This window comes from Camelus bactrianus, chromosome 10, assembly GCF_048773025.1.
Source record: "Camelus bactrianus isolate YW-2024 breed Bactrian camel chromosome 10, ASM4877302v1, whole genome shotgun sequence".
In the NCBI taxonomy this organism is placed as follows: domain Eukaryota; kingdom Metazoa; phylum Chordata; class Mammalia; order Artiodactyla; family Camelidae; genus Camelus; species Camelus bactrianus.
The window spans coordinates 6,708,588-6,730,038 of NC_133548.1; the positions used below are offsets into that span (position 1 = coordinate 6,708,588).

Here is a 21,451-nt window from a genome sequence, read left to right on the forward strand (position 1 = left end):
TGCCTTAAGAGCTATAAAATGCCACAACAGGAAGAGCAGGGTCCTCAGTTCCTAAGCACCTACTATGTGCTACGCCCTTTCCCACGTGTTTCCCTGTGTCGTCCTCAGGGACCCTGTGAGTGGAAGTGAAAGTAACAGTAGCTGCCATTTGTGGAGCATGTGCAGTGTCCAGACCCTAAGTGCTTTAGTCCTGGCAACATTACGAGGTAAGTATTATCTCTCCATTTTACGACGAGAAAACAAGATCAGAAAGGTTCAGTAACAAAACTGACATGTGGCAGTGTGTGTGGTGATGGTGAGGAGCCTGGAACCCAGGTCCAGTGAGAAGGGGCACTGGGAGAGATTCCTGAAGCCATTCCAGGTCTCGGGAGCTGCAGGAGCACTGTTAGGACACGAGGGAAACCCTGGGCACTCAGAGCACAGCAGGTGGGAAGGTGGGTGGCACCCACGGCAGGGGGAGGGCGCATGAACACCAGGCGGAGAGGGGTGTGGTGGGTTTGGCAGGCACTGAGGACATTTTGGAGGCTGTGAGCTAGAGAGTGACAAGATCAGAGCTCTACTCTGCCAAGTAGAGGGTTAACCTGGTGAAACTTGCAGGAGGATTGGAGAAGAGCTGGCTCAGGGTGGGGCTGCCCTCCTGCAAGGCTGGGAGTGGCAATGGATTTCCCTTGAACTCAGGAGGTGTGATGGGACTAGAGAGGAGCGTGGGGTCCATTCTGAAGTGACAGGGCAGACTGAAGGCCTTTAGAGCCAAGAGGCCTCAGACTCAGCACCTGCTGGGCTGGCCCCTTCTGTGAACAATAAAGGCCCACAGAAGGGCTCGCCCAGCATCACTCAGGGGGAAACGTCACTGGGACGGTAGCCCAGCCCTCTGTGAGAGACCAGGCTCTGGAAGGTCTTCAGGGCAGCTCCAGGGGGAGGGAGTCAGAGATGAACCCTGCTTCTTAGAGCCTGTCCACCCACAAGTGGGGTGAGTGTGTGCTGCTTTGGCAGCAGCGGGAGAGAAGGATCAGCAGGACTCGTCCTTGGGCATCTGATGGGAAACTTAAAAGCAGCAATGAGATCTGGAGGGGCAAGCTGGGGGTATTTGGGGAACTTCATGTTCTTTGGGGCCCTTTGGAGATGGGGAAAGAGAACTGGAGACCCAGGGACAGCTGCCGGGCGGCCCACTAATGCTGCTCCCTGACTCGTCCACTCATTCATTGCTTCAGTGAGTATCCATTGAGTGCCTACTCTGTGCCACATGCTATTCTAAGCCTTCAAAATAGCATCAGTGAACAAAACAGCTAGAGATCCCTGCCCAGACAGACAACATTAATTGCACAATGTGTCAGAAGTTGATGAGTGAAAGACAAGGTTGGGCCAGGGAAGGGGAACCAGCAATGCTGGGCGGGTGGGGCAGATGGCAAAATTCAGTGAGCCAGTTAGGGTGGGCTCACTGTGTGGGTGACGTTGGAGCCCAGGCCAGAGGAGGCCACCTGCAGGCGGGAAGAAGAGAAGGAGGTCAGAGGCTACGGGGACACCTCGAGGGCACCAGAGCCTAGGAAGGCTTTGGTTGACTCTAAACAGGATGGGGCATTGCAGGGTGTGGAGTAGGGAAGAGATAGGGTCTGACTTACATTTCAACCGCATCATCTGGTTGCTGTGGAGAACAGACAGGCAGATGGCAGAGGGGCAGGGAGGCCAGTTGGGGACAGGAATCCAAGTGGAGGTGACAGTGGCTTTGGGTCAGGACAGTAGCAGTGGAGGAAATGAGGAGGGGGTGGACTCAGGATCTGTCCTGAAAGTAATAGTAACACGGGCTGGACCTCATGGAATGGTGAGGTGGAGGGAAAGGAGGGATTAAGGTGATTCCAGGGGTTGGCGCCAAGTCTGGGGCTTTCACAGCTTTCTCTGGGCAATGGCGCCTGAGCCCTGGATCTCCATGCCCTTAAAAGAAGACCCCCTCCTTCTCAACCTCCCTCTGCCAAGCCCCCACTTCCCAGCATTCCTGAGAATAGAAATCTGACAGTATATTTATGGCTGTTGATGTCAAGAACGGGTTACATCTGTGCCACCAGGCTCTCCTAACGCCCCCTTCCTCCTTGTTTGCAGCCCACCTTGCAGTCGGCACTTTGTCTGCAGCCACAGGTCTGCTGCCATGCTCTGCCCCACCTTCTGGTAGCATGAGTGCAGCCTAGCCTGCCTCCACGTCCCCACTGCTGCCATCCTCCGGGCCTTACCTCAAAGGCATCCACGTGAGTTTAACAGAAAAAGTCAGAAATGTGGCCCTGGAGGATGTGATCCTGAACGTGGACACTGATAAAAGAAATTTTCACATATTGAGTAATGGGGAAGTCATTCTGGCTTATACATGAGTTAATTTGAATTTTATGCTAACTAGAACAGCCTATCAAACATACATTGTACATCTGCTTTAATTATTACAAAAAAGGGTGCATTGACCAGAAGTAAAGAATCTCTATGTTGCAAATAAAGACCAAATTCCTCCCTTCCTGGGATGCCAATGCCAGTGCCCCTTTGGTGATAAGACTCTCCTCCCAGGTCCCAAGGCCACACTGACTCACAGTGTACATGCTGATCTGTTTTTCTTTAAACTTGAAGGAATATATCCTTGACTTGTTTGATGTTCTTTGTTCTGACAAGATATAAAACTGTGCTGAAAACCTTGCTTCTCCAGAGCAGTTCCACAGTTATCTGAGAGGCTGTCTTCCAGGGTACAGTCTCAGTTTGGCTCAAATAAAACTTGTTTTTATCTCTATGATAGAATGTTTGTTGATTGCTTTCGTCAACAACATCAACACCTGGAAACCTCCTCTGATGACCTCCCAAACCTCCCAAATAATGTGAGAGCAAAGAGTCTCAGAAAGCGCGGGCCTGGCTGCAGATCATACAGCTGGCCGAGGCAGGGCTGAGATGGAGCCCGGTTTAGACTAGGCCAAAGCCCACGTTGTTTCCATTCCATGTACACTGGCCCCTCTGAGGCAGAGAGAAAGAGATGACAGAGTAGGAAAAATGAAAGTACCAGACACTTGTGCAGCACACAACACATGAGCAAAGTCTGATTTATAAAAAGATGTAACAAACTTTCAAAAGATACAAAATATCATTTTCAAAACAAAGGGTGAGTGTACTTAACTGTACTCTGCTCAGAACAGAGCAAGAGGGTAAGTGAAATAACCATTCATGCTATAGCAGGTTTAATGGGCCAGCAGCAGCGATAGTTGGTCGAAGGAAGCAGAGAGGAAGAGAGCGGTTCGGGTCCCTGCCCCATCAGTTTGGGTTGTTGTCCAAAGAGAAACGAGCAGTCATAGCCCGGTCACCCCGCAGCAGAGACACACCACCCTTTATACACCAAGTCCCAGCTTTCCCCTGGGAAAGAGGCAAGGAGAGGAAGAGGCAGAAAAGGAGGCTGTTTATGACAGGCGCGGGGGAGTCACTCGTAAACAACCCCGGGAGAAGACGAGCTTCCGGCCCTGGTGAGTCACTCCTCTCTGCTTCTTCCTTCTTCCCACCCTGCGCCTGGGCGCCTGGCTGCGCCTGGCTGCCTCAGGCTGGACCTGCCCCCTGATGGCCGGGCCCAACCTCCGCTGGCCTTGCAGCCATCCTGGGGTGAGTGGGCTGCCTGCCCCTGCCCGTGTGGTCCTGTGGGGATGAACGGGAGCTTGGGCAGGGCAGGGCCGGGCCGGGCAGGCAGGGCCTGGCCCTGAGTAGGCTCCTTCAACCCTTGCTGACTGAGGAAGCCCTGGAGGGGCCCGACCGGGGCCTGGGCCCAGCTGTGGCCCTGGTCACGCTGCAAGGCTGTTGCTGGCTGCCGGGGGGGTCAGGCCACCTTGGGCCACCCTCCCTGCCCCTTGAGATTTCATACTCTGCAGGTCTCCAGCTCACCAGGCCACTTAAGTTGGCTGATTCTGTGTCCTGGTGCCCGAGGCCTTGGCACCGGGCCTTCACCCAGGGTTAAACATTAGTAGCAGATTATCAGTCCCGGGGCCGTAGGAGGGGTGGAATTACACTTTCACCAGCGTCTCCTCTGCTGGAGCCACCAGTGCCCGCCTCTGCCAGACAATGCCCGCGGAGGAGTTTGTGGCAGGCTGGATCTCCGGTGAGACATTTTTCTTCCTTCTGTCACATCAACCCCAATTAGGGATCACTTCCTGGAGAAGGTGGGTGACAAAGGAGAAGCTGAAGCTAAAATCCCGGTGGCCCTGGACCTCCCAGAGCCTCCTGGGAGTTGCCTGTGGGGAGGAGAGGAAGGTGCGGGTGGGTGGGTGCTACTGCCCAGAGCGGAGCCAAGGTGAGCGCCCGCCCAGGCCCACCTGCAGCGCCTGCACCGCCAGCACCACTCTCTGCAGCTTGGACAGGAATTTCACCTTTGACCTCACCTGCTGTCCTGCCTTCCCCTTTGGGCCTGTGCCCTAGCTGGCAATGGGCTGCATGCCCTGAGGCGGTTGTGCTGTGGACCCAGCTCAACTTCTGGGTGACATTTCTCTTTGGGCAAAGAGACACTCCCAACCTGCTTCCCAGGGCTGTGACCTCACCCAAAGCTTCAGGACCAGCATCTGCTGTGTAGGGCAAGACCAGGAGGTGGGCCCTCCTCCCCTGGGGCCAGTGAGACTCCCCTGAGGGCCCCCAGCTCTGCACAGCTGGCTGCGGGGCAGAGCGCTAGGAGGGCAGCGCCTGGATGGAAGCCCTGCGCAGCAACTGTGAGCTGAAGGTAGGAAGGAGAAGAGCGGGCCGGGAGCAGGAGCACTAGGGCCACACGGTTAGATAAGTCAGCAAGATGCTCAGGTATCAGGTCCCGGGGCAGACACGGTGCGTCTGTGGTTGGCTCCTCCTCTCTGCATGTGCGTCCTCCAGGGAGGGCCAGGGCTCTCTCCACTGACTCCTTGTTCCCACACCTCCTTAGCCTGGCCTGGAGGAGCCTGCAAGGGGATCAGCTGGCATTTCTTTGGAGCCTGGCAGGAAGGCCCCCCTTCCTCCTACCTGAATCCCGCTCCCCTCTGGGCAGACTTGCTTCCTTAGCCTGGCCCAAGGAGCCTCACTCATGGTACATTTTTGTCACCACAGGAGCTCTGGGCTTGGTCCTGGGACACCCCTTTGACACTGTAAAGGTGAGTCTAGGGGAGGCACCCAAGGAATGAAAGGCGTTGCCTGAACCAGACATCAGGGTGCCCTGAGGGCAGGGCCTGGCTGACGGAGGCTCTTCCCATGTCTCTTTCCTGGCTGGCATCCCACTCAGGGGGGCAGAGGGATGAGCTGGCTGGATGCCCAGCCTACCACCCTGCTCTGTCCTCCCTGTCCAGGTGCGGCTGCAGACCCAGACCACATACCAGGGCATCATTGATTGTATGGTCAAGACTTACCGCCATGAGTCGGTGGGTGGCCTGCTTCTTCAAGGTTTTGGGGTGGGAGCCCTCTGGGCAGTTGGTGCCAGCTTTATTCTTCCACGACAAGACTCTGCCCTGGAAGAGAGAAAGGAGACCCGAGTCTGAGCCACTGGGGGGGCTGAGTGGTAGCTTAGTGCCCCAAAGGTGGAGTTGAGGCCGTCCCCAGCCTTAGCCTGCCTCCACCTCCCTGCAGCCAGAGTGATTTCCAGCCAGCAGAAGCCCTGCCAGGACTGGAAAGGGCAAATGTGAGGCCTCTAAATCCCCCATCCCCTTGCCTAGCATCCCCGTGTCTCTCTGCAGCTCCTGGGCTTCTTCAAGGGAATGAGCTTCCCCATCGTGAGCATAGCTGTGGTCAACTCTGTCCTGTTCGGGGTCTACAGCAATGCCCTGCTGGCCCTGACAGCAACCTCCCACCAGGAGCGGAGGGCCCAGCCGCCCAGTTACACACACGTCTTCATAGCCGGCTGCACCGGGGGGTTCCTGCAGGTGAGGGGGCGTTGTGGGGGCACGTGCACACAGGGGCAAGTGCGCGCGCGCACACACACACACACACACACACACACGGGTGCAGTGATGGTCAGTTCACTCCTTTCCCTCCCAGCCCCCTGTGGCGACCCACAGATGCAGACTCCAGGCCCTGCTAAGGGGAACACGGGGAGCTGTGGGGAAATGGCCTGCTCCCTGTGACCTGGCCTGGCTGAATCTGGATGGGACAGTCATGGAGAACAGAGTGGGCAAAAGGTAGGGAGACCTGGGATGGTGGGGAGACAGTGCCAAGGGGACATCATGGAGAAGCAGTCGGTGCCCCAGTCTGGGGCGACAGGGCTTGCCCACCTTTGGAGGGGACTGCCAGCCTCCAGCTGTGGGAAGACCTCTCTCCAAGATGACCTTTCACCCTGGAGAACGGACAGTCCCCACAGAGCTCTGAGTCCAGCCCCTCCTGTCCTGCCATGGTCCTGTCCCCTCCCCCAGCCCTGCCCCGCTCAGCCCCTCTGCCTGGTGGCTGCGATCTATAAGCGTCACCCGGAGGGCCAGGGGCCCATCCACAGATACTGCTGGTAGAGGTCCAGGGTGTTAATCATTAAGTGACTCTAATCATTGGGTTTTGGTCTTTGTTCTCAGCACTTAAGTACCAGGCTTTTGAGGAGGGGGTGGAGGAAAGAGGCCTCCAGGCAGCAGGACCAACTTCGGCTAAATGGGAGGCCTGAGCATAGAGGCAGAGGGCGTGCACCCGGTTCCTCCCCACACCCTAGCCAGGGCCTTAGGTCACCGTCTACTCGACACCTGCCCTGATGCTCCTAACACTTCTCAGGGCTGAGAGCGAGGACACGGGAGAGGGTCAGGGGCTCACTGAGTGAATTAATGATTCACGAGACCCGAAGTCCTAGCTTTTTTCCTATCCCTTATGCGGGGTTCATGCTTGCATGTTTCCCAAGCCCTGAGACCCGCACCCCCAAAAAACAAAGAAGAGGATGAGCCCCCAGGCCAAGTGGCCTGATTTAGGCTCAGCCAGGCCCAGCTCCTCAGTCTCTCCCCTCCAGCTCTTCGGAAAGCAGAACAGATGGCAGAACTGGGATCACTCACTGATGGGGATGGGGTCCAGGGACCAACTGGAGCCCAGGTTTGCCATCACGCCCGGGTCTTGGAGTGGAAAATGTATTTGAGTGTGGAAAAGAGGAGGAAGAAGTGGGGAGTGACCCTGGTTAGCACTGGGCAGGGAATGGCAACCTCAGATGTGCACAAAAGTTACTTTTGACTAGGCTAAGGCTGCCATGGTCAAACTGAGCAGCAATGTCTGAGGTCCCCACTGCCCTGTGGGCACAGGATGGGGAGGGGAGGGGCCCTAGCCCACCTCTGCCTGCCCCTGCCTTTGGCCCAGCCACTTCCTCACCCCCAGGAGCCCAGGGCTTAGGACCCCACCCCTGGAGAATCCCTCAGCTCAGCACTGCTCTGGAGGGTGACATTAGGGTGAAATCTCACAGGGAGGGACCCCAGCCCCCTGGCCTTCCTGCAAGGGAGGAAGTAAGCAAACTGTCACCCTCTAAATATCATCGCCAGAGCCAGCCGCAAGACTTTTCTGCCATCAGCCATCTCCAGGGCTGAGGAATTGAGCTTGTGTACCTCCCATGAAAGAACGAAACGAACAAAAAACACATAAGCCCATAAATGATACGCCAACCTCAGTTTGGACCTCAATTCTCACCTGAACTTTCACAGCTGATCTTGACCTAGCTGCATCCCTGACCCACACTCTAGCCCCTCCCCTCAACCTCCCTCCACATCTCCCAGCACCAATATGACCCCAAATCCCTGTGCCCCTGGCCTCAGCCAAGTGATAAGAGTTCAAGGACCCGCAGATCCCACGCTGTCACCCACCTTCTGTTCGGACAATAGTACTCGGGGTTTGCAAGATGCACTTCCCTACCCAGGGGCCTCTGAGAGGTGTCCTGCAGGAGGTGAGGGAGGGAGAATCTATGAAGTTGAGTCCCCAGCACAATCGAGGTGACCTCCTTAACCCTGGGGAGGGTCAGTTCTCTGCTGTTACGTGGCACAGACTGAATCCTTTCTTCAAGGCAACGTGTCCATGTGAGTACCCTTAAGTTCAGCTGAAGGGTGGGGCGGTGCCGCTGGCTGTCAGGGGCCTGATGCTAAGGGGGGGCCCTGGCCCATTCCCACTGCGAGTGCAGGAGGCTGAGAGCTGGCAGTGGGAGCCACCAAGGTCCTGAAGGAAGACGCTGCCCTCTCTGCCCCTGCCCTCCTCCTGTCAAAATGAGAGGAAGGGACTGTTCCTGCCAAAGTCCCACCTGGGTCCTTCCTGCTTCCTTCCCTACAGGCCTACTGCTTGGCTCCTTTTGACCTCATCAAAGTCCGGCTACAAAACCAGACAGAACCCAGGGCTCAGCCAGGGAGCCCCCCGCCCCGGTACCGGGGCCCCGTGCACTGTGCAGCCTCCATCTTCCAGGCTGAGGGTCCCCGGGGTCTGTTCCGGGGAGCCTGGGCCCTGACGCTGAGGGACACCCCCACCCTGGGAATCTATTTTGTCACCTACGAATGGCTCTGTCACCAATCCACACCGGATGGCCAGAACCCCAGTAAGTGAAGTGGCGTGAGAGGGTGAAGGACCGAGAGGAGTCGGGGAGGGGAGCTGGCCTGTGTCTGGAGGGAGGGGAGGGAGACTATGGATGGGGAAGTTTGCTTTGTTCCCCAGTGTGACTCCCGCCCTGGGCTTCCTCTACCCCAGGCTCAGCCACAGTGCTGGTGGCTGGGGGTTTTGCTGGCATCACCTCCTGGGTCACAGCCACCCCCTTAGACGTGATCAAGTCCCGGATGCAGATGGCCGGGCTGGAGCAGAGGGCGTACCGGGGGCTGCTGGACTGTGTGGTAAGCAGCGTCCGGCAGGAAGGACTGGGGGTCTTCTTCCGAGGGCTCACCATCAACAGTGCCCGTGCCTTTCCGGTCAACGCTGTCACCTTCCTCAGCTATGAGTACCTCCTCCACTCCTGGGGATGAGCCTGGGCAGGCCAGCTGGCAGCCCCCCAGCGAGACCACCGCCCAACTAACTGCCCAGATTGGAGGCCAAGTTGAAAGCACCAGCTTGTGATGCTGATTCAAGAAGCTGAACTTTCTTTACCAAGGCCCCTCCAACTCACAGACAGGGCTGGGGAGACAGCGTGGGGAGCAGGAGGCCAGGGGTCCTGGACTCTGCCCAGAATCTAAGGCTGGCCTTGGCCTCCCAGCTACACACACCTTGATTCTTTTGCTTCCTGAGTCTGTGAAGTAAACTTACAGCCAGTGGTGCTGGTGACATTCCATCCCTACCCCTGTGACTCCACCCCCGTAAGAGCTCTCAGCGCCTCCACTTGGCTGCCTGAGCTAACCACCTCCCTGGATTCCAGTGATGACATCCTCACCTGCCTCCCACCTCACCTCCTTTCAAGCCTCTCCCCTCAGGACTTGAGAGTAGCCCTTAGTCTCCTCTCATCCAGAATCTTCTTCAGTAGCTCCCATCACCTTCAGGAAAAAGTCCAAACTCCCCTCTTCCCAGGCCCTCCTTACCCACCAGCTTTCCTCTTCCTGGGTCCCTAGCGGCAGCCCAGTCCTGCTTGAGGTCCACAATGGGCAGGGCCTGCAGGGTGACTCCATCACCTGGCGGGCTGAGCCCGCTCTGACCCAGGCTGAGTGCTGTCTCCTGAAGTCCTCCCTCTGCTGGCCTCCGCCTGCCTGGAACTGACTTTGGGGTTTGCAGACCTCTCTGCTCTCCCGTGTGCCTTGATCATAGCCTTCACCTGTGCTTAATCGTGGTTGTGTGTTTGCTTCTCAGCTCCCCAGTTAGACTGGGCACTCCTTGAGGTCAGGGGTCATGTCGTACTTCTGACTGTTTCCCAGCACTGAGCCTGATGCTTGAAGCAACTCAACAAGTGCCCGTTAAGTGAAGCGCACTCCGGACCTCCGCCCCCGACTCCAACCTCCGCACCTGCTTCCTTGGTCCTGACCCCCACCCCTCCCTGAGCTGTCTGCTGCCCAGGCCCCTCCCGGGTGGTCTCCAGTGGAGCAGTGTCTGCCTCACCCACTCCCATCTCTGGTACTGGTTTTCTTTACCTATCTCAATCACTAAGTGGGAATTGAAAACTGGCTGAAAGGGTTCACTTAATTGGTAATAAAGTGAGCAGATTTGTATCCACTAATGTCCTGATTTGGTCTGAGATCAACCGGGGCCCCCTCATGGTGACCTGATCCCTGGAATTCCTGCCACTTTCTGGGGCTCCCTACAGAAACAAGCACAGTATTATCACAGTTTACAGAGGAGGTGGCCTTGGCTCAGGGACAGTATGTAACCCGTCCCAGGTCACGCGGCTGGTATCCCACAGCTTGTCTGGGCACATCCGAGCCTCCACCTCCAGAGCCGGTTACTCTGCCACTCCTGCTGTACCTGGGGCTTGTGACGGTCTCCCATGAGTCACCTAAGTTCACACTCACCTCAGCTTGACCTATGGCACCAGATTCCCCCTGTGCTCCTTGGAGCTCTTGTTTACTGGGTGGTGTGCCACAGATGGCAGGTGGTACCCTAAATCCTCCCCTCCTCCATCGTCATAGTGTGGCTGCAGGGCACCTTGGTCACTGAGCAAGGCTATGTTCCCCTCGATGGGGACTTGCGCTTGGGTTCTTGCTAGAGAAATGTGAGCAGAAGTGATGTGTGCAAATTGCCCATCACTTGCTTGAAAGAAGATTCCTCACTGTTGGCTGAAAATGGTGGCCCTGGGGGTCATCACTGAGGATCCAGGAGGCGTCTGGAACCTAGGGACTCTGGGAGCACAGCCCACCTGCCCACCTGCTGGACATTCTGGCATCTCTTTAGCTTTCACCCAAAATAACATTGTAGGTAAGGGTCTGCATGTTTCGAGGTCAGGGGCGACCTCAGCGTGGTCTGTGGAGCAGCAGGAGCATTAGTACTTCCTGGAGGGGGTCAAAAATGCAGAATCCCAGGCCTCTCCCCAGACTGACAGAATCAAAATCCCTGAGGGTGGGGCCCAGGAATCTGTGTCGTACAAAGCTCTCCCTGTGACATTTACACACACTAAAGTTTAAGAACTGTGTTCTGGATGTTTCTAACAGCAGAAATGCACTGCCTGTTCAAGCTCAGAAAGTTGTGAATCTGGTGGCAGTGACTTGAACTCCTAGTTCTGTGGCCTCCACTCCTGCAGATTCAGGAAGCCTGTGTTCCTGGTGTGAAAAAGCAGAGTCTGTCTGAGACAGTCATTGCCATTTCTGTGCCCCAGTTTCTGCTGAGATCCCTTCCTACTGGTCAGTCTGGGAGCCCCAGTGGCCAGTCCAGGGCCACCACAGTGCCAGAGATTTTCAGGTTGGACACAGCAGTGTCAGGAAGCAGTCACTGGAACCCCTGAGGTTGGCGGAGTCAGTGGCTGGCTCAAAGGGAGTAAACAGTGTGCATGTGAAAGAGGAGGCGGTTCTAATAAACAGGGCAAGGAAAGAGCAGGAGGTCAGAGTGGTCCTCTGTAGTTTGTCATTTCTCACCACATCACCAGTTACAAAGAGAATAAAATTAAAAAGTCCGTTTATGGTTTTGTTTTAAGGAAATCCTTTTTGGGGGCAGTAATTATGCCTGTCAACCTGCCTTTGCACAGCTGTGCATGGGTTTCTGTTTCCTGCTCCTCATTAGAACCAGAAAGAGAGGCAGGCCTCCCTCGGGCCCTGCAGTCCCAGCTCGGGGTTCCTTCCATTGGCCCAAGGCCAGGGCTGCTGGCTGGGCCGGGAGTACGGTGCTGCAGTGAGGTGAGGGTTAAGCACGGCGTGGTTAGTGAGAAAACAACTCACTCCTCTTGGAAAGGAGGGTGGAAACAAAAACAAAGATCAGGCAGGAAATGGCTGAAGATATTTTAAAAAGGCAGATGTTTTTATGTCACAGGGTCTCAGAAAATGCATGTTAAATTCCTTAGGGAATTAACAGATGTTATTAGAGGTCGTCATTATTTGAGACTTATTTAGATAAAAGGAGTCCCTAAGAACTAGGAGAGAGTAAATGAACCTGCTTTGAGGTTAAAAACGGGGATGGTGTCTGAGGGTCACATGTAAAGGGTTTATAAGTTGGGCAGACATGTTAACTAGTGTCTCATTGGACTCGCGTTGTCAAATGTCATACCTATGTTTACAGCACTGATCACAGTCAGAGAAATAGCAAGAGACTAGTTTATGTGTATAGTGACACTCCAGCTACATGTGCAGGTAAAGGGGGAAATGCCATCACCTTTGGATGATTCTGGCTTAAATCACTTTTGCCAAACTCACTAAACCAAGAGGACTCACTCTATTTTTTTTTTTTAGCTTATTATTTTTAAAAATTGTAGTATAGTCAGTTTACAATGTTGTAAATAAATTTCTGTCATTTGGGGTTTTTTGGGGGGAGTAGGGGGGTGGAGGAGTCACTTTTAATTGGTATCTCTGGTCTGACCCCTTCCTGAGCTCCAGGCCCACACCACCAGTGTCCCTGATCACGGATCCTTGAGAATCCCAAAGAATCCCCAAGTCTCCCTGAGGCCAGCTGTCTCAGAGTAGCCCTTCTCTCTTTCTCCCACTTCAGCAGGAGTCCCCAGCACCTGTTAATCCTGCTTCTAAAGTTTTCTAGGACTTACTCTCTCTTTTCCAATCTTAATATCACAGCCCTGGTCCTGTCTGGAATTCCGACAAATAACTCAACTTTTCAAATGCAATCTGATCAGGTCACTCTCTTCCTCTTGTTCCCCTCGATGGCTTCCCACTGCTCTGAGGAATCAGGGCAGTTTCCTTCCCACAGCCTCCAAAGTGCTTGGATATTCTTAGAACCTCTCTTGGTTCCTTAAATATATCGGCCCCCCACACCCCACAGGACATTCACACATGTTATTCTCACTGCCTGTGTGCCTCCTGTCTCTCAGTTCATCACTTCCTTAGTGAAACTTTCCTTAGCCCCTCTGTCTAGGTCCGGTTCCTTTGACTTATGCCAGAGATTTAGAATCACTTGGAGGGCTTGCTAAAATACAGATTCTTGGGCCCCACTTCAGCTTCTCATTCAGTAGGTTTGGGAAGGGTCTCAGAACCTGTGTTTCAGTACATTCCCAGATGCTGCTGGTGCCGGCCACAGTTCAAGAACCACTGGCTTGTGCTTTCATGTCATTTCCCCCTTCCAGTCTGTAATCACATCCTTTCATCTGTGTGACTCTTTGATTATAATTGTCTCTCTAAACTATGGGCTCCATGAAGCAGAGACCTTGGCTCTTTTGCTCATCAAAACTCTAGCTGGCATACAGAAGCACTCAATAAATAGTTGTTGAAAGAATGAATGAATGAATGGATGAATGAAAACTAGTCTTCCCGACTTCCCCACTGGCAGGCTGGTGCTCTAGATTTTTTCTTTTTTAATGGAGGTACTGAGGATTGAACCCAGGACCTTGTGCATGTTAAGCATGCACTACCACCCCCGGGCTCTAGATTTTACGTAGAGCCCTCCCTATGATAAAACAACTTGATCCCAGATCCATTATAACAAACATGACTTTGAAACCATTGCTAACTTTGCAAGGAGTAAGAGAATTTCCCAAAGACACCTTCAAAACAAGGATGTGAGTGTAAAGCATGTGTTGGAACTGTGTTGCTCTTGGGGCAAATGCTAACACTGCAACCTTAAAAATTAAGGAAACACACAGAACAGAAGACTAGACTTTGGCACAGTCAGGGAGCAGAACTCATAAATTAAGTCAAGATCCTAGAAGGGGCTACCCCTTAGTGAAAGAGTAGACCAGAAAGCCTCCACCCACCAGTAAAGAGAACCTTCAAAGAAACCTGCCTCCCCTGTGGGGGGAAAAATTAAGAATAAGATGAGCCCCCTGTGAACCAGGAACCATGGTACCTGCTGCTAGACTATCCTTCAGGTCTTGGACACCTTGTTTCCAAAAATTGATTTATCATGATGGTAGTGCCCCCTTGTGCCTAGCTGGAGTAACTACAGGTTCTTCTAGAGGAGAGGCCCCAAACCAGGATCTTCAGGTTTTCCAGGGATTAAATGTAACCAATAAAAAAATTTCCAAGACAAAGATTACCAGACCCCCAAGGAAAAAAGCCACCATGAATCAAGGCATTAAGAGAAACAAAAGCAACAGATTTAGCCCCCCAAGGATTTCAGAAACTAGATTTATCAGGTACAGAATATAAAAAAAACCATGCATGAAATGTCTAAATATACAAAGGAGTTAAAAGAGAAGAAACAAGAGAGTATAAAAATTATTATGTATATTTGGGGAAAAAAAAGAATTGTCACAGCTGAAGAGAACTGGAAGGCGGATGGGGAGAAATTACTCAGAGAGCAATGCAGGGATATAAGAAGATGCGGAACCAACCTTTCTGCCTTGGGCCCTCTGGGTCCTGTTCACCATCTCTTCAAGATTGATGCTTATGATGAATATAACAACAACAATACTAACAATATCTAACATACATACGTAGTGCTTAAAATAGTACCTGACAAGTAGTAAACATTTTGTAAACATTCATTTGTTTAATCCTCACAACTGACCTGTATTGCTTCTCCTGCTAGTTTGTGAGCATTTTAGGAACAGGGACTGCATCTAATTCATCTTTGCTGCCCTGGAGCCTCCTATGCCTCCTGGACAGAGAGGCTTGTAAATAAACTGAAATAATGCACATAGTTTCTTTGCGTGCCCTCCCTACCCCTCATTACTTTGCATGTGGCAACACTTGCAAACTCAGATAGGACTGCCTGACCTTGACACAAAATTAGGTCTGTCAGGAATAGCAGACGTCCTCTTTGCTACACCTCACTCCTTCACACCTTACGGCCCATCCATGAGGAAGTCGCACCAACCACAGTAGCTTCCTAACTTACTTAGTTGTCCGGTTTATACCTTTGCTCCTCATCTCCCTGTATGTTCTTCACACAGCAACTAGGATTCGATTTTTAAAACATAAAACATACCACGTTCCTCCTTTGTCTACATATCTCCCCCCTCCCCTCCCTCCAAAAGAAACTTCCTGTCTTGCTTACAATGAAATTTAAATGCTGCCCAGTCAAAGGCTCCTACCCACCTCTCTACCCTCCTCCTCTGCTTGAGCCTCTCTCATTTTTTGTTTCTTAAACCTGTCAAGCTGTTTCTAACCTTAGATATTTGTACCTACTGTTCCCTTTGCAGAGGACACTCTTCCTTTGGAAGAATGGGTGTTTCCTTCTTAGCAGTCACAACTCTGCCCAAAGGACACTTCCCTGACTCCCCTCTCCCAGTCACTCTCTGGGACATCGTTATTTTATTTTCATCTTTGCGCTGATTGCTATCTAAAATGACTCCTTATGTGTTTACTTGTCTCTTCTTTATCTCCTCTACCAGAAAGGTAGGGCTTAGCAAGGAGGATCCCCTCTGCCTCGTTCAGCACTAGCTTCAGGGTCCCAGAGTAGGGCCTGCTCCACAAGCAAAGCGTTCAGTAAATACTGCTTGAATGAGCACGAGAAGTCACCTAAGAGGCCAAGTATGATACATGCTATCAGTGCAAGACAGGAAGATAAACAAAAAAGAGAAATAAAAACAGCTCTGGAGAGAAGTCAGCGCTGAAACCCTACGCTCCCCCGGGCTACCCCACTGGAAGCGCGCCACTCGGGCCAGGGCTCAGCTGCCCTCCAACCGCCCTCATTGCTTTGGCCAGGACTTTAGAGCCTGTATACTTTTGGGCTTAAAAGGAGATATGTCAGCAAGGAATGATTTCGGAAAAAAAGACAATTTAAATGAATATAGGTAGGGAAATAGAATCTGTTGGGGAAAGGCTAAATGATTTGGGATCTTAGGTGAGAAATGGAAAGCCGGCAGGCAGCTTCAAGAACTGTTCAAAAGTGAGTCAACAATGACACACCTGTCTCATTGTTGGGCTGCCAGGTGTTGGGGGCGGTCAGTGAGGACAACGAGCTGAACTGAAAGAACAGCCGGTCTTTATTCACTATGACAGTGGCAGAGGCAGAGAGGCTCCAGCTCCCCAGTGGTCCATTTTCCCCAACAGAACAGCACCAGTGAGGGTCCGATGACATGTTGCAGATGGGAACTGTCCCCAGTAAAAGGCTCCTGCCTCTTTGTGGACTGTGGGGGTAGGTGGGAGCATAGGAGAGAGCGCAGGGCTAGCAGTGAAAGGCACTGCATCTAAGTGGAGAAGGTGTCTCAGTCAACGCCCCCACTCAGGAAGTCCTGGCAGAAGCACCCGGGAAATGCCTGAGCTGAGGTCCCAGAGGGAGGTGCCTGGCTAGAAACAGCCCAGCTGGCCTGGGTGGCCTTGACTGCAATGCCCCCCAGAAAGCCGCATTGCCCTGTGATTCCTGTGGTTGGCCTGAAAAGTCACGTGTAGGATTCTGGCCTGGACCTGGACTCCTCACCAGCCAGAGTCGGTCTGCGTCCAGGGTAACCATCCTCTTCCCCTCCTGCGCCCATGATCTGGCACAGGCTTTACCATTTCTCACTGGGACCAGTGGGAGTCTCCTACCTCTACGTCTCATATCCATTTTTTTTGAGGTTTTTTTTATTATTATGATTGAGGTATAGCTGATATACCATATTATATAAGTTACAGGTGTTACAACATACAGGTTAGGTTTCACATCTTTGACCCACACTCCGAGTTTCAGTTTTCAAGAACCTGACAAATGGCCTGTCCCCACCCTGACCAAAACCCCATGGGGGTGCCCCACTACCAAGCTTGGGGGTCTACAGGCCCCTCCTGCTCCCTGGGCCTCTCCATGCACTCTCTTGGGACTGCAGTCTCCACACCTGTGTCCCTTGGCCAGGACTATCCTTCCCACTCTGTCTGTCCTTCAAGCTGCAGCTCAAAACTCACCTTGTGCAGTCTCGCCAGGCTTTCCAGGGCCACAGCACTGGGCACTTGCCTTTATGATGACCCTTAGTCACATTCCACCATCACTGTCTGAAAGGTCCTGCCCAGCAGGGACACCATCTTTGCAACCTCATCACACAGAAGGCCTTGCTGAAGAGATGTTGTGAAATGATCAATAAATGAAAAAAAAAAAAAAGAATGAATGACTATTCCAAATTCTGTCTCCTTTTTTTTCCCCTAGAATGTCCCTAGCCTGCCCCACTCCTTCCTCAGACACCACCCCCACCACCGCAATCTGAGAAGGAAATTATCAGAGCAGAAGCAAGTCGTGGGCAATACTTGGAATCTGTCTGTTAGCCCATGAGGAGTCCCCATTCTCTGGGAGTCGTTCCTGCTGGAATTCCGGAAAAAGAGGATCAGTGCTGGTCATCCACACACAGATCCAGACAGCTGCACTGCAGCAACCCTCAACAATCAATTTAAAAACTCTGAATTAAATGTTTCTCACCCTTCTCCCATGAAATTAATACCCTGGCCTCTTTTCTGATTAAAAACTTTATTTCCAGAAGCAGAATTGTTTTTAACACAGAGTTCAAGGGATTGGCCTGTCTATAAAGCTCAAATTCCACCTTCCCAAGTCCCCACATCCAGAGAGGCTCAGAAACTATGCAGCCTCACTTCACTGCCCTGATGCCCTTTCTCCTAGACCTTCTTGGGGCTTGGACAACTTTCGCTCAGAGCTTAGACTTGGTCTCCCAACTTGTCTCCCTTCAAAACCTCTCACAAAAGCTCCATTTCCATGGGAAAGAGACCAGCCCTCAATCTGCTGTCTAGAGAGGGCGTTTCCATGGGAAACAGGAGAGGAGGGGGCTCCAGCAGGAAGGGCCCTTCACAGGCAGCAGAGCCTCTCCACCTCCTCCTCACAGGCATAGAAATTCTCAAATAACTCAGGGGAGGTGCCATTGCACTCAAACCACCTCCTCAATGTGCCCAGGGCCCGGAGGGCATCAGCTTTGCTGGGCAGAGGGTCAAAGCCATCCCCTCCGACCCTCTCCTCGTCTCCAGTGCCCATCTCTTCTTTGCACACTCCAGACACAGGCTCCTCGCCCTCCAGGTCCACAAAGCGGGAAAACTCCTCAGGGCTCAGCCCACCGGGGACTTGCGGCATCTCAGAGGCTTTGTCCCAGGCCAGCGGTGTTTTGCCAGGAGCCAGCCCTTCCTGAAGGAAGCTGCTTACAATAAGCTGGAGAGGCACCTTGGCCCAGGCCGCAGCTGCTATGTGCAGAGCATCCAGCACTGTGATGCCTGCCCCGGCCTCCACCAATGAGGTGCCAGCCCTCTCGTTCTGGGCAGCAGCCAGCTTGCCCAACAGACGGTACCGGTAATGGGCCTTGAAGGCCCGGACCACGGAGCTGGGCAGGGAAGGCGTGTTGCCAGCAGCTGACAGAGGTAAGAGCCTCACGTGGCAGAGCCCGGGAAGGCCTGCCAACTCCTCCACCACTTGGGCAGCCAGCAGCAAGGCTACCTGTCGGCCCTGCCGCCCCATGTCCCGGTCAAACTGTGCCAACCACTGTGACCAGGGGATGCCCAGGTCAGGGTGGTAGGAGGCAGGCAGAGCCTCGCTGCTGACCCCAAAGAAGCACCTTGGGGCAGCCTGGCGCCCACTGACCAACACCCGCCGTTTCTCTGTGCCCCTGCTGTTGGCACACAGCAGCACCTGCACACGATCACAGGCACCCACTCTGCCGGGCACTGCCCGATAGAGCAAGGGCACTTCTGCACAGCCAAAGATGTCCTCTGGGGAGAAATCTTTAAGGGAAAGAGGCAGCTGGGCCTGGGATGTAGGAGCTGGGGGAGGCGGCTCAGAGGGGAACGGAGGCACCAGTACATGGCGGGCGCCGAAGCCCACATTGTTTCGGCGTTTCCAGCGGACCAGCCAGCCGATGCTGGGCACAAAATCTTGACCCATGATGTCGGCCAGCTCCTTGGCTTTGTGGAGCAGCATGGGCCCCGTCACGTCCCAGGCCTTGGCCCGGGCAATGTGGTACCAGCAGAGCAGTGCCTCGTCGATCCCACTGTACTTGGACTCCCGCTTGCGTTTGCGTTCCCGGTTGGCTGTGCCGCTGCACCAGTCCGCTAGCAACTTCTCCTTATTCTTGCAGATGCGTGAGATCTGGGGCTGGGAGACCTGGAAGCGCCGGGCCACCTCCGACTGGGACATCTTGGACTCATCCAGGAGTTCCAGCACCTGGATCTTCTCAGCCAGGGACAGGGCATGAAGCTTCTTCTTGCTGCACAGTTCCATGGCGCCACCTCAGCACCTGTCAGGGGAGGACTATTGAAGGGGGACAGACGGCTGGGGCCAGGTGGGTTGGGAGAGGAGCGCAGTCAGGAAAAGAGAATGTATGCGGCAGGGAAACAGGCTGGTGTAAGGGAGAGACCGAGGAAGACTGGACCAGCTGGAAGAGGGTGAGGGCACACTGGGTAGGAGGTGAGAGGACTGGGCTGAAAGGAAGGGAAATGGCCAGGCTGGGTGAGCAGTTGGCCAGGCTCTGATCCTGAGGAACACCAGAACAGAGCTGGGGAGAGGACGGCCCCCTGGTCAGAGGGAGAAGGGAGTCTGGGCTGGGGTTTGGGGGAGAAGGATGAATAGAGCAGAGGGGACAGCTGCAGAGACAACAAAGAAGCGTGGTTGGGGGAGGACAGGGGGCTAGGGCTGAGTGGGGCCAGTGTAGGGGATAATCAGAGCTGGCAGGAGGACTCCCTGGAGGGGGAGAGGGATGATGGCCTAGGCTGGACTTAGATGGAGATGTTGGGGCAGGATGGTGGAGTGAATGAACAGAGTTGAGATGACAGGTGTACAAATGACAAAGAGGGACGGACTGGGGGCTGAAGGAGCAAGTCTAATTTGGTGCTGCGTCCTGAGCAGGTAAGGCTGGGCCGGGATCTCGCCTGGAGGGGGAGTGGGAGACAAGGCCCAAAGGGCAGGTGCACAGGCGACAAAGGGCAACAGGGGTTATGAGGCCGCGGGCAGAGAGAGAGAGGCGGGGTGTCCTCAGCGGGGAGGGTCGTGGCCTGGGAGGGGTACCACGGCGCGGGGACGGGAGTCCGGGACCGTGGTAGGCCGGAAGCCAGGCTCGGCAACCTGGACGGCCTCTTCCCACCGTGACCCGGGGTCCGTCGGCGGGGCGGACCCAGTCATCCGCCAGCCCGGCCACCCAGCCTCCCAGCCTCCAGCTCCGCACCCACCTCAGGCGCTCGTCCCGCGGTTCTCGCCCCGGCCCCGGCCCGGCTCCCAAGCCCCTGTCCCGGCAGCGACCAGAGGGCAGGGGAGAGACGCGCGGAGCGGACCGAGGGGCTGCGCGGGCGTCGAGCAGCGGGAGCGTGCACAGCAGGACCCGGTGCGCGCCGCCCGCGCCGGCCTCTCTCGGGGCTGGGAAGACCGCGGTCAGCCGCTCAGCTCCCACCGCCGCAGCCCCGCCCCGGCACAATCAGATTGGCTCTCAGTGGCGTCCTGTTCCGCCCCCGGCTAAGTCTCATTGGACGTCACGAAAGTGGCGGGTCCTTGGGTCCTCCCGCGGACCAAGCTTCCAGCTCCAGGAGACTGCGAGGCGGAGCCCGGGCGGGGCAGGAGTCCTAGAGGCGCCGCCGGCCCCAGAGGACCTGGCTCTCAGGAAATAGCCTGTCGACCCTCGGGGGCAGCGTGGAGGCCGTAGAGCAGACTACGCGCCCCAGGGTCTTCCTGGCCGTGTCCCTAGGCAGCCTCAGCTTCCTCATCTACCAAGAAGGACTAATACTTCTCACCTAGTGGTTTCGAAAAAATGGATGCAAGTTTTAAGCTACACAAAAGATGTTACCATGGACAGCACTGGTCTCACGTCGATCAGCCCTGCTACAATAAACTACTTACTCTGATTTAGGGCGAATAAAGACTACTTTTTATTAATTTTGGTAGGCAACTTGGCAAGATTCAAGTTCCTACACTCAAGAGCTATTATCATTCCCTTTCTTGGTAACCTTCAAGTTCTTTGCGATCAAATGTGGACTTCTCAGCCTAGGGTCTAGTGCTCCCCATCCTCAACTCCAGCCTACTTTTCTCCTCCCCTCACAGCTCTGATTGGAAGGCTGGGGCCCCACATGAGTTCCCTTTCTCTTAGGCTTCCCTCCCCATCCCAGTTCTACCAGGTAACCCCTCTTCCAGCCTTGCATGTCCCATTCTAAGTACATCTCCTGCAGTTTCAACATTTCCTCACTTCTGCCTGCTACAGTGTTCTCATCAGCATTCTCATTTTTTACATTTGTTTTATCTTTTCTGGCCTTAACACTGCTCAACTACCAAGGATCATTGTTTTTCTCCCTCTACTCCAGGTCTACTTCCACATATAAACAAGAGGACAGGGGCTGGGCTCTGTTCCTAACAGTTCCCAACCTAGAGCACCCTGCTTGCTTATTGAACACAAGGACCCAGACCACTGCCTTCCGGTAGGAGACAGTGGCTTTCAGACTGCCCCAGAAAACACTAAGGATATTCAGGGTGTTCATAAATGACTGACTTAAATCTTTGAAACAATGGATGCAGGAAAAGGAAACTAATTTTTGTGCACGTAAATATGCCCAGAGGAACGCTGCAGTGCCGCACTGCAGGCTGAGTTCACACACACTGCACCCAATTCAACAAATGAATGCCAGGC

The 21,451-nt window shown here is 54.1% G+C and overlaps 2 protein-coding genes across 9 annotated transcripts; one reads left to right on the forward strand and one right to left on the reverse strand.

Moving 5' to 3' along the window:
• Window positions 1-3,134: 3,134 nt before the first annotated feature.
• Window positions 3,135-10,068, forward strand: SLC25A45 (solute carrier family 25 member 45). Of its 8 annotated transcripts, XM_045518193.2 has the most exons (7): window positions 3,171-3,479; window positions 5,068-5,111; window positions 5,304-5,375; window positions 5,688-5,873; window positions 8,221-8,479; window positions 8,629-8,768; window positions 9,709-10,068. In XM_045518193.2, the coding sequence occupies exons 1-7, from the start codon at window positions 3,419-3,421 to the stop codon at window positions 9,718-9,720; spliced, it is 774 nt and encodes a 257-aa protein (XP_045374149.1). In that variant the 5' UTR covers window positions 3,171-3,418; the 3' UTR covers window positions 9,721-10,068. The 8 variants fall into 8 exon arrangements, with proteins under 8 accessions (XP_045374148.1, XP_045374149.1, XP_010955435.2 ...); XM_010957133.3 differs by having other exon boundaries at window positions 3,178-3,479; window positions 8,629-10,068; XM_010957129.3 differs by lacking the exon at window positions 3,171-3,479 and adding an exon at window positions 3,490-4,102 and having other exon boundaries at window positions 8,629-10,068.
• On the reverse strand, window positions 5,363-20,225 carry TIGD3 (tigger transposable element derived 3). The gene is made up of 3 exons (XM_074371762.1): window positions 20,010-20,225; window positions 16,764-19,081; window positions 5,363-5,462 (listed from the first exon to the last, which is right to left on the reverse strand). The coding sequence occupies exon 2, from the start codon at window positions 19,063-19,065 to the stop codon at window positions 17,650-17,652; it is 1,416 nt and encodes a 471-aa protein (XP_074227863.1). The 5' UTR covers window positions 19,066-19,081; window positions 20,010-20,225; the 3' UTR covers window positions 5,363-5,462; window positions 16,764-17,649.
• Window positions 20,226-21,451: the final 1,226 nt, after the last annotated feature.